The 12,669-nt window shown below is 39.4% G+C and overlaps 1 protein-coding gene across 12 annotated transcripts in view; it reads right to left on the bottom strand.

The window, feature by feature from the left end:
• The window catches only part of IQSEC1 (IQ motif and Sec7 domain ArfGEF 1), a 258,195-nt gene that overhangs the window by 24,467 nt on the left and 221,059 nt on the right, over positions 1-12,669 (bottom strand). For all 12 annotated transcript variants that reach the window (XM_072347516.1, XM_072347517.1, XM_072347507.1 and 9 more), the window contains 2 exons: positions 10,557-11,821; positions 1,668-1,829 (listed from right to left, as the gene is read on the bottom strand). In XM_072347516.1, coding sequence (XP_072203617.1) covers positions 1,668-1,829; positions 10,557-11,821 — 1,427 coding nt within the window. The remainder of the gene's footprint in view (positions 1-1,667; positions 1,830-10,556; positions 11,822-12,669) is intronic.

The following is a 12,669-nucleotide window of genomic DNA, read 5'->3' as shown; positions in this document are numbered from 1 at the left end:
CAGCCTTTTGAATTTTCTTTGGTTAAACTTTGCTTTTAGTTTTTAAATCACCAGACATGAATCACTGCAAGTAATAGCACTGTAGTGCAGAAACCACAGAAAGCAATCACAATCTGTTTTTAAAAGCCTTTTCTTAAATGTATAGCTATACGGTGACAAATTAGAGTAGCTCACATTGTTTTTTCTAATAATATTGTAGCTATTGTAGATTTGTACTAAAACAATTTATTCACTTTGTATTTTTTCTTTTACTCTTTTACTTTTTTGCTCCCCTGAAGCACAGGGAAGCAAACAAGCCTGGTATTTCTCACGCCCCTTGCAATCCACACCTAAAAACCTATTATCAATTCTGCAGTAACGTTCACATTTTTCCCACCTATTGTAAGCTCTCTAACACTTTCAAAACCTCTTTTCTCCATCAAAGATGAATGGCACACGTGCAGGCAAGCTGGAGTCCAATTGTAGTAATTAGAACAGATAAGAACCTTCAGAAAAATGCTGGTCAGCAGCATAACAGGAAGGGGACTTCATCTGTGTACTATGTACTGCAGGGACAGCAGGTACACCATTCTTAACTGGAAATTAACTGGATTCGGCAAATATTTCAAAATAGCAAATAAAGTTTTTCTAGTCCCCATGGAATGCCAAAAAAAAGGGGAGGGGTAACAAATTATTGTTTACATCCACTGCAAGTGAAAAGTAGCCTTATAGTAATAAGTCTTGGTGCACTTGAAAAATCTGATGAATTTTTGTTAACAGTGGTTAACACAGTGATACCCTTAGATATCAATATCATAATAATGGTGATGAAGAGAACATGATCAAAAGGACTTTAGACACTGCAGGACTTCTTGGCTATATAGGCTTTCTGGGTAAGAATATACGTTTTAAATGAACACTTGTCAAATAAGTCAACTTCCTAATTTTTTTTTTTTTAATTATTGTTTTCACTCTGTATACAAGGATGGGAAATTAATGACCAAACTGCTCAAGCTTAGTTTTCTCGTTCAGCTTTTCTTTTTTTAAACAATACAAACAGATTTTGTTTATCTAATCTTTTTCAAAAGAACAGTTTGCACAGAACTTGTCAACATAAGCCTGCACACACTAAAAATCCCTGTTAATCTAACAGTTAGGTCATCTGGCTGTAATAATTATTTTTATGTTCTGTTACTAATGAAGCCTTATGTAGCAAACAGCATTATTTTGTTTTGTTCAGTACATTATTGTTACTCTATGCTCTAGAGGGAGGTGTTGCTGTCTACAGCAGGGGTTTGGACCTAGATGATCTTAGAGGTCCCTTCCAACCTAAACCATTCTATGATTAGAGAGACTGAGTAAGGAAAGAGACTTAGAAATAACGTCCTCTAATACCAGTGAAGTTAAAGCAAAAATTTGGAGAAGTGTAGGCAACTACATTTAAATCCTTGTAAATATCTTTCTGAATCTATAAAAGAAACAGGAACTTAGCTGCAGAGCAAAGAAATAGATGTTTGTTTATGTGCATGTTTGCTTTTTTGATCCTTAGAATCTGGTTTCCTCCTCCCTCCCTCACAACAGTATCCAGAGAGATGTAGAAACATGCAGCAGAAAACTTCCTTTACCCTGATGAAACATCTTATTGTGGACTAAAACATTCTCAGTCCTCCCTACATGCAAATACTCACTCCAACACATCTCGGTTGAACTGTTTTTGTCGATTTCCCAAAAATTCTCCAATCATTTGCCTGCTGAGACCTTTTCTCTGCAGGAGAAAGTGAGCAACACCAACTGGAGTGTCAGGCACGAAACCTCGCTCAATTAGGTACTGGACTCCTTTTTCAGGTTTTCTGAGGAGAGAAATGAGAAGAAAAAATAATGTTTATTTATTTATTTATTTATTTTTTCCACTGAAGGCATCTGACTAAAACTTTGTAGCAGTTTTGCTATCACTTCTCACAAACATTGCAATGTGTTCATATAGTTTCAGGGTAAATGTAATCATGCCACAGAGCACACTGTTTGCTGTTAATTGCTTACTAACTTTGAAACAGACCTTTACATGCTTTTACACATTTCCTGTTCCATTCCCTTTTCCAAAGAGAAGCTTTATACGTTCGCTTCAGGCGTGAAAGCCATAGCACTTGTCAGAGCAAAAGACAAGCCCCCCCAAAACTAGGAAAGTAACAGAAGAACACTGACCACTGACAACCTGAAACCTCTGCTACCAAAAGTTTATCTAATCAAACAAAAACACCTGAAGAGGTACAACTTGCAAGCTAAGAGAATTAAAAATAAGGAGAAAAAAAACAAAAGTTATACAAAAAGAAGCATTTAAGATAGTGGAGTTCCCATCTAATTTTGTCTCTTTTTGCCTTGTCTTTTACCTTAGAACTCTTGCCTCAGATTTACCTCCCTCAGACAAGTACCATCATATTTTGTGGAGTATTTTACATCTCTTTCTACCTCAACTCCAGATTTAGCTGCAGCCCCTTTCTGATCTCAAAACATTTTACTCATTTTGTTAAACAGTTTGTTGGGGAGGTGAGCTGGGAAATGAAGTGATTTCCGGCAATAAAATATAATTCTTATAAAGACAAATTCTGCTTACAAAGTGATGTAAGACTCCCCTCACAACATGCATTATGCAGTGCGCTTTCCAGCAGCATGAAACAACACATAACCATAAGTTCTCTTCAAGACAGTAAAGGGATGTCTTTACAGAATCAGTTATTCTACCACCATCTTTATTTTGCAAGGAATTATAATATAGTGCCTAGCCTCAGGAGTGAATGACATGAACTACTTCTGACCAATAAGAACTGAGAGTAGATCCTTCTGTATGGTTACTGCTGAGTCTTTCATGATTAAGAAACTATGCCTGAAAGAACAACTCAACGAAACCACCGTGCAAAGGTGTATAAAGCCTTCCTTATTTTTGACTTGCTAAATACGTAAGCTTAGAAGCATCCCAAACCACACTAAATCTTTTATTTCCTTTTAAACACTCAGAGAACAGAGCTGCAAAATGGAAGCATTAAGAAACAAATGAGCACAAAAAACAACTTGCCCAAGTTTAACTACCCAATATCTGGCATATCTGGCAATGCCAAAAGTACCTTCCAAGGTAAACTAAGTTTTTATTCGCACAGTGGAAATAACCGCAGACATACTGATCAGCCACTGTTCAATCTTTTCATGCGGCAGGGAGAGAATTTAATGCAACTCCAATGCCAGCCCTCTGTTAGGAAAAAAAAAAGAAAGAAAATCTTCCTTGTCTTTAATACTAGAGACACTGTCTCTAAAAGCTCTCAAATACTAAGTATTAACTTCTAACTAAAATCCAAGGATGGCTCTTTCATTGGATAGAATCTAAGGCTTTTCTTGGTTTCATTTAATAAATCAGTGATTTTTAAAATTCACAGCTGTGGGAATAACAAGCTGACTGAACATCCTCCTGCTTAGCAGACATTTTGTTCCCATGGCTGTATTCCTTCACTTGTGTTGAATGCTCTACTGCTGCTGCAGCGACCCTAAGAGAAGCACCGAGCCCATCTCACACCTTCTGAGAGAGAAGAAAAACTATATAATTAAAACACTACCAACATTAGTACCAAGACAACTTCTCAAAGTTCACTCAACCATGTAGCAAGGCAAGAATGAGATCAATAAGAAAAAAACTAGAGAAATGGATGGAGTCTTCCTCACGTTACACAACTGGCCAATGAAGAGAAAGAAGAATCAGATGTATCCTCCATCTTCTGGTAACCTTAACAAGAGTCCGTAGGTCAGAAAGTAAATAAATAACTGTACCTTTCTCATAGCTTCTCCTTTTTTCCTTCATGAAATCAGGCAGTTATCCACCTTACTTGGACAGGAGCCCTACAGGTTCTCCCATATTGTAAAAGATTTCTCCCCATCAAATTATGAAATATTACCCTTCTCAATCACTTTATCTCTCCCATTCAAGACCAAACCAAAAAACTACCACCAGACAGGTAAAGATCCCAGCTTATTTGCAATTACACCAAATTACCTGGACTAACGTATATTCAGTGAAAGCTAATTTGTACTCCTGACAAGAACAAAATAATTCCCTAGGAAGTGATCTCAGTGACCACTTTGATTTCATTTGGGAGCAGAATAAAGACAGGAAACTTAGTGAACGTTTATTTTCAGAATATAAGTAGTTAAACAATTCTACAATTACTTTCCATCTGATGGTTTCTTTATGTGACCATTTTCTAGCAAAGTGCTAGGAACCGAGACATTTCACACCGTTACTTTTACTGAATGTTTAGCCCTGTCTGAAAATTATCACCTGAATTAGAATTGATTACAGATTTGTACTAAGCGTAGGGTATATGAAAGTCAGCTAAGGGGTCCAAGCAGGTTAAGTCTGGGTCATTCTAATGAAGGGAGAGACTAGAATTGAAAACTATTGGAGAAACAGGGTTTTCCCATATGAGAAGCATCAGTCTCGAGGAGCAAAGCAGTTTGCACAGTGAAGAGAACCACAGGCACATCCCAGGCAGTTGCAGTGCAGTAGCTGGACAAGCCCTGGCTAGCAATAACAATCCTGAGTCATCACACTACAGCAGATTCTCTGGCTCCTCATTATTCCCTCTCTTGGCAGTGCCACATTTGTTTTGTTTTGCTTTGCTCTTTTACTTTTCCTTTCCTCACAAAAAGGAGGGAAATATTTTAGAGAAATAAAAGAACCAGAAACACCACACGAGGATTTTCTCACCACGTCTGACCCCACTGCATCTCTGCATTTCTCAAAGCATAGGGAAAAGTTTCCAGCAGCCAGAACAAAACACGCTCTGCTTTGAAACAGGGCAGATGAAAAACCTGCTGGTTCTCTGAAAACTCTGCCAGGATTGAGTATTGCTTTTGTGTTTATGCAACTGTGAAATGAGACATCAAGGAATGAGACATTACGATGACTGCACCCTTGAAATTGAGGAACAGCCCCTGCCTTAACGTTTCCAGCATCCCTGCCCTAAATTCTCTTTCCGTACCCTCACACCCCAGCTACATGTAACACAAGTACTGATTTTTGTAGTTCTGCTGACTGCAAACAGGAAACATTAAGTCACCTTTATTTTTAAAAGGCTGCCTTTTAAACTGGTGATACAGAAACACAGTTCAGAGAATTTTCAGCTTCTTATTGTACAGATGCAAACTGCAAATCAGAAAACAGTCGTGCATCGTTACAAAGGAGGTAAGTTTGCCCCCCTTCTCTATTTCTTAGACCTCTCTCCAAAGGTTCCTATACGCAGTTTGCTATTCCAGCTGCCCTCCGTGTGCCTGCACACGCAGCTGGCTGCATTTTTCATTCTCAAAATGTGGTCACTTGGGATTTGGGCGGAGGGGGAAGAATGAATTAAAATTCTGGCATGCAGAGTCACCTCAGACGCTCAGCTGGGAGCAGTTCACCAATCGAGCTCCCCCAGGCACAGGGTCACTTTTTAATACAGGGCGGCATCCTGAGCACGCAGGCAGGCATTGTGTTCAGCAAACCGGTTAGCGATTCCTGGCACGTAGCAGCAGCAGGGAGATGTGTGCCCAGAATGTTTAAGGGCAGGCGGAGCTGGTGGAAGATGAGGTAATGGCTCTTTCACTGTTCCAGGGACATTTGCACAGTTACTACTGCTCTTAATGTAGCGTTTCAAAAAGACAGATTTGTTTTCAGCATCTGGTAAAGGTTATACTCCTTTCAAATGACAATAAATGGGAATTATCCTTATGCCCATATGTGAAACTAGAGTGCTTAAGTATACTATTGGTTGAATTCTTAGTTACACATTTCAGCTGGGTTTTTTTTGGGCATGATGCTGTATGCTAATCAAAGCACCCATCGTGGAACAAAAGGAGGGGAAAAAAGCCCATCCTGAGGGACAGAAGATAAATCACACACAGAGCAAAACAACGCAGCTTTTTTTTTCTTTGGGTGTTCCCACGTAGGGCTAAACATTTTTAGAAATAATGGGAGTCATTCTAAAAACATTCTTTTCTTCTTACTGAGCCCTCAGCATGTCAGAGGACAAGCGACACGCAGCGCTTTGATTTTAATTTTTGTTGGAATTGTTTGTGGCTGAATAATCTGCAGTCCAGATGTCGCAACAACAGGAAAGTCCCTTTCAGCATATACAAGAGGATGGCAAATAGCTCTGTTGCAAAATCCTAAACAATCCTCCTGTCTCCGTTTTCCTTTTTCTACGGAATCTTTCCAAAATAACCACAGAAACATAAATTTTGATGTTATAGGTCAGCTGGCTAAATGAAATAGTTCTAAGGCAAAAGAAAATCAAGTCAGTTTCATTTACACCTTCCTCCCCCCACTCAATCTTTATTAACAAATTCTAACATCATTAAAAATGCTTCCAAGTAACCTCACAACTTATAATGCTAAGGGGGACAAGTCCAAAAGTACATGTTTTCAGGTCAGACATCAGAAAGCTGATTGGTATCGTAAGTGAAATTCATTAGATGTGCTTTCCATACAAATTGATGAACAACTAATTAGTAGAGTTACTACAATGTTTAAATTGATAGCTTAATGTAAAGCTTTATATTTTCCTCCTAATAAAATCTGACATTTTTTAAGGATCTCAAATGGAGAAAAGGTTTGCAGTACTTTCTGAACATCACAGTACTTAAGATGCCAAAATAACATTCCACCTCTACCTACATGTAAATGACATACAGCTCTGCTCAACAAATACAGATCCACAGAGAAGTGGATGACAGATGTGGCTCCTCACTAAGGCCACATATTTGTATCTCAGATTTTCAGCAGGAATTTCCCTGCAATCCAGAATTTGCCATTTCTTTGGGTGGTTTCATGCTGCCAACACTTAGCAAATTCCTCTTGGAATCAGTAAAATAAACAAATACTTCAGTAAATATTCCAAGAAATCTAGATGTGCTTAAAAGCGACTGCTCCTGGAATTAATATTCAAATCACATTCGTAATGTTTTAATTCTAAATAAAACCACCCCCAATCAAGCAATAAACAAAGCCAGTAGGGCTGTCAAGGATTACAGCTCCAAAGGTGATCACTCATCATACAAATGCTCACACCATTTTATCTCCATCAATAAATCCTTCGAAAGAACAGAGGAGGATTGGTATCTTGATATTAGCACGTTCCAAAGGAAGCTGCAGAAAACTTCAGAACAGTGAGCTGTAATGCACAAAGGGAGCAGTTTTCCATCCATGGACATAGACAACTGGCAGGGAGCCGGGTACTGACACTGTAATGGCGGCACAAGGGAAGAGAATCTTCTAGCAATACACTGCTTCCTACATGAGCATGGCATCTGCTAACTACTGACTGCAAAGCTGACCCAAAGGTAGGATGTTTCCTGATGCTGCTGAGATTAAACCATGCTGCCCTATTTTAATCTGTTAGAACCATCAGTGCACTGGAGTAGCAGAATGGAACCTGAGTATCCTACCAGATTGGGCTGCAATAACTGGCAAATCTGGCGTTCCCAGACTGCAGTCAAAACAAGCATGAGAATAAAATCACAGCTTTTTTTTTTTTTTTTTAAGCAGCAGTCAAAAGCCTTCTTGAAGTCTTATTTATAAGCAAATCACTCTCAAAGGCTGAATTTGCATAGGCTGGTTTTGGAGACTGCAAAATAAACCTTTCTAGGTAGTGTTTTCCTTCTGCCTACAAGTGAGGGATGTTTTCCAGCATAATTTCTCCCAGACTGCATCCCTCTTAGACTGTGCTGAAGAAAAGGCCTAATTCAACACAGCTGGCCTCACCAAGCTTCCCCAGAGCCCTTGCACACTGAGCATGCACCTGCAATCCTTCCTTTAGGAACTCAATGAATGGCAACACACAGTTGGACACTATTGACTGGGTCAAATCACTACCAGCATTCAAAAATACCAGGACTTACAGAAGCTGCTTTTTAGTTGCAGATTCTTTGACAGAAATCATTCTATTTTAGGGATAGGGATACCATGTGTTCTAGTATAGTGAATACCACAGACCATCATTTAAATATGCCCATTTCCTTAGCACGAAGGTTCCAAGTTAAAAGCCAGGTTCTTGCTTGGAACGAATTCTATCAAGTGATAGAACTCCCAAAATAAATGGTTTGAATCACCTATGTTTCTTTTCTCCTCTGTCCGTGGTTCCCCATTCTTTCTGCCTGTAAGTGCTCGCATAAAATGGTGATCACATGAACCAGTTGTGCTCAACTTTTATTCTGCACATAATTGGTTACTCTGATAAAGAGTAAAAATCAGCACTTTGCTGTCTGAAAATATTACTGTGATAGGAAAGCCAGAAAAAATATAAAGCAACTGTTAAAGTTTGAGGCAAGGAGAGTGACTTTTCATGGTTTATAAATCTCCACTCTTACAACATTCCTACTGAACAAGGCAGAGGTCTTTATTACAATTTAGGCACTTAAAAGTTTCTAAATTTTTGGCATTTCAGTTAAGCAAGTACCAAAAGGAAATCACTGGATTATTTGTTAACAAAGGTTTGGGAATCTTAATTTGCAGCTTTCTAGGATGCAACAAAATCAGCACAAACTTGCTGGAGAACACATCCCTCAAATTTCCTCTGGTAGATGCAGACAATTGGAAAAATCTTGCCTCCTTGTACTATGTGGCCTGGAAGCTGCTTTCAGTTCTGTGCACAGCCCTTCCGCCCGGGTGGAGCACACCCAGCACATCACCAAGACTTGCAATCCCCCCTCACTTAATAATCACAAATGTGTCATGAATGAGGAATGATCAAGAGATCCACATGGTTATGCAGCCCTGACATGAGCACTGGAGAATATACTAAAACAGATATCCCATTTCATTGCAGGTGTGCATGTAGGCATGACAGGAACAGAAGCAGTTGGCAACACAAGACTGAGTGCATAGGCATTCCCCCCCCCCCCCCCCCCCTTCTCACATGAAGGGTGAGCTGCCAAGTTGCCAAGTGCCTGAACACAACCTCTGTCCTTTCGATTTACCTCAAAATATGCAACTTGCAAATCCCACTGATTCTTGAGAGCATCTTTCTGAGCATTTTCAAGAATAAAGCTTTGGAAGTTTCCCAATTACCTTTTCAGAAGAGTTTAAAGACTCTCTCTCCATTATACTCTATCTTATACTCTATGATGGTTTAATAATGGACATTGGACACAGGGAAAATAAGGCTATAAATGAAACATCACAATCTCTGTGGACTTGAAGAGCCATAATTAAAAACAAGTTGTGTGGGATACTTGGGGACTGTCTGAGCTATCAACAGAATCAAAGTGACTCAGCATAAGGTAATGAGGCCCTTCAGTTTGTTATGAATATGAGAGACAACAAGGTAAGGGAGTAGAACAACCACACAGCAAAATGCACTGAGGTGCTGGCTGGAGTTCTGCACGTTGTTCTGTTTTAGAACTCATTTCTATGAATTTCAGGTCATCTCTCATACAGTCAGTATTTATATATAAATGTGTTTCTTCTTTCTGTTCAAGTCTGTACAGCAAGATCACTTAGCTCAAGAGGTATTTCAAAGAATAGTTTCTATTCTTCCCTATTCTTGACATTTATTTTTCTCTTCCAGCCTCCTACTGATACGGTATGATATGCGACACCTGACAATTCCCAATGCTCTCATTCATCTCCACATGCTGTTTGAGCACTTTTTCCATTCACTTTTCTTTTCCTTACATCATTTTGCAATTGACTCAATAGACGATGTTATCAAGTCTGCAGCTCACTGATCATTGACTTAAGTAAGGTTTAATTACTGTGCAAAAAAACCCACAACAACCAAAACAAACAAACCCCAAATCTTTTAAGGGTCAGCCAGCCAGTTCCAGAACCTACATCCCTGTCCTACCCACTACTAAGAGCATACATGTTTATAAATCTTCTGAAAAAGCCGACATGGTCTATTTCAAATGCACTAAAAACTGCCAAGATCTTTGACCGTTTCCAAAAGATTAAAAGCTCTTGTAAAGAAAGGCCTATTAACTTTTAACAAAAGAAGAAATTTAAAAGAAAGCTTCCACAGCCAAACCTGACTTATCCACACTTAGTAATAACCTCTGGTGATGGCATCAAAAGACTTAATTACCTGCAATGTTAGAGCATATTATTACACAATGAGCCACCGATCAATTAAATCAAACAACACAAATCGCAGCACTGCTAGCCACAGAGGAGGGCTGAACTCATTCAGGCTGTAGTAAACTGTGAAGTGTGGTCTATGGCAGCACACTGAAATACTTCCTACTTCTTCAGAAGCCACAATATTTTCACAGAGAAATCCTGAAGTACGATGAAGATGTCAGCTTGTACTCCAACACAAACAGCTAACATGAGCAGAGAAATTAGTTATTTGGACTAGGTAGTCTGTTATAACGACTACCTACTCTGATTTTTAGAGATATATGTGTACGTATACGAAATATGTTACTACTTTCAGCACCTCTATGAATACACTGGGCTTATTTTTTCCAGCCAGTATCAGACTACATTCTTACTTATCTGATTCAAGTAGAACATCCCTTGTTCCATGACCATGAAGAGGAAGAAACACTGTACTTACTTGTTAAAAAGGTTTAGTCCGATTCTATAATGGCGTTTCCTGATTATATCGTTACTGAAGGCAGGGGAATCCCAGCTGTTACGAGTTTCTTTGTGGTACGTTTGTTTGCTTAAGGTTTGCTCCCTTAGGCTGTCTCTAGAAGAAGACTCTGAGCTGCAATTTATTGTATCATTAGAGTTGGAAGTGCTGTTGATGCTGTCATTGTCTCCATCAGAATAATCAGACTCTGATTTGCTTTGTCTGTTTGCTGTGCCATTAATAGCTAAATGACTATCTATAGGCCTAGGCCTATGTCTTGCCTCCTGTTCCTCTCGGGATATAATCTTGGCAGGAATACTGTGAGGGATATGTTTAGGGCTTCCTTGTTGACTAGTGATTCCTCGATCATATGCATTTTGTCTCTTTAATGAACCTCTCTCTGAGCGATCGCTCAAGTCCACTGAGCTGTCACTGGGTGGCTCAATAGTTAGCAATGGTAGGTGATCCATCCTTATCCTCTGTTCCTGACATTCCAGTGAAGGGGTGCTCCTGCAGCTCGTATCAGTGTCTATCTTATCATCTTTGTGGGTCATGGACCAGTACTCTTGTGAAGAGTTCACTGACCGGAGCCTCAAATCAGATTCTGTGCTGGATGGTCTGTCCACTGACTGGGAAAGTGGAAGGGGTGGAGATAACTCTTCCTCATCAATATACAATGTAACATCACTATATGAAGCTGTCATCTCATCAAGCTTCCTGTGATCCACGTTGTGTATTGTTGGTTTAGTTTGAGCACAGCTATCCCTTTCCATCTCACGACTTCTGACTTGATCTGGAGTCTGGACTTCATCAGAATGTAGGCTGCGACAATTCAGTGCATCATCGATGGACTCTGCAAGGGATTTCACTTGCCTGGAGAAAGCATCCTCCAGCTCTGTTATAGCATCAGCAAAGTCAGTAGACGTTGCTGGAGACTTCATTGTAGCTGACTCTCCAAGGTCACTGCATTCAGATTGCACTAGGGATCCCAGCTTTGACCCATCATTTGTAACAGAAACTTGTTTTCCTTCAAAATAAGAGCTGTGGACTTTCTCAGGTCCTTCAAAGGAAAACTGCATTCTCATATTGGACAGTACAATGCGCCTTGACATACGATTTTCAGACATAGAACTTCTTAGACGCTCAAAATTTTTGTTCATCTGATACTGGCGAAAAGCCGTTTGGATGGTCCGAGCAGCATGTCTAGTTATGAGACGGCCTCCATATTTCCGTTCTAGCATTTCCACCTACGGAAGAGTGAACAGTTACTACCCACACAAAGACCAGTTTTCTGACAGTGCTTTCATGCAGGTTTGTGCAATTTTCATACTACTTCAATTCTTCAAAAGTCATTTCTTCTCTCTCATAAATCCAGATACCCTTTTATCATTAGACATAACACTTTAATTACTCATGTACATGCTTATGCACTCAACACCTCTCCCTGCCAGAGATCTCTGCAAGTAATTGTTAAGCTTAGATTTTGATACACGGAGAGGTGTCATCCCCACACTGAGGAAGGAACTAAATGCTACTAGAATATTCTCTGGTCCGTTATGTCTGCCATTGAGGAACAGCTGAAGAAGTATTTCTTTTGGTCATTCAGGTTTACACAGAAAACATTATCATAACTGATTATCAGGGAGTTTTGGTGGGAATTTTAATTAAGAGTATTTTGGAGCTTGCCTAGATGATTTACTAAACTTATGACTGATACTTCTAACACATTTTAATGCATATTTAACACACCCTTCAAAGCATATTTAAATATATGCTGCCTTCAGGTATCACCTTGGACATTTTCCTAAATAATTTACGTATCTTCTGAGATTTCACTGAGAGCTTTTTAAGAGCATTAAACAGCTCTTAGGTATCAAGCTTTCTTTATGTATCACTGTCACTTTTTACTGCATAGTGGTCCCTGAACAAATACAAAATAACATCTGCAGTCCTCATTCTCTGTCAAACTGACATAAAAGAACACACAGAATTAGCCTCTGTGGAATATCTTCAGTGCAGGACACCTCTATAGTAAGCCTAATGCTCTGCATCAACCTCTTATGCAACACCTATCAAACAACTGCCAAGGGTGGAA

The sequence above is a fragment of the Excalfactoria chinensis genome, chromosome 12 (genome assembly GCF_039878825.1).
Source record: "Excalfactoria chinensis isolate bCotChi1 chromosome 12, bCotChi1.hap2, whole genome shotgun sequence".
In the NCBI taxonomy this organism is placed as follows: Eukaryota; Metazoa; Chordata; class Aves; order Galliformes; family Phasianidae; genus Excalfactoria; species Excalfactoria chinensis.
This window is presented reverse-complemented; position numbering and strand designations above follow the sequence as displayed.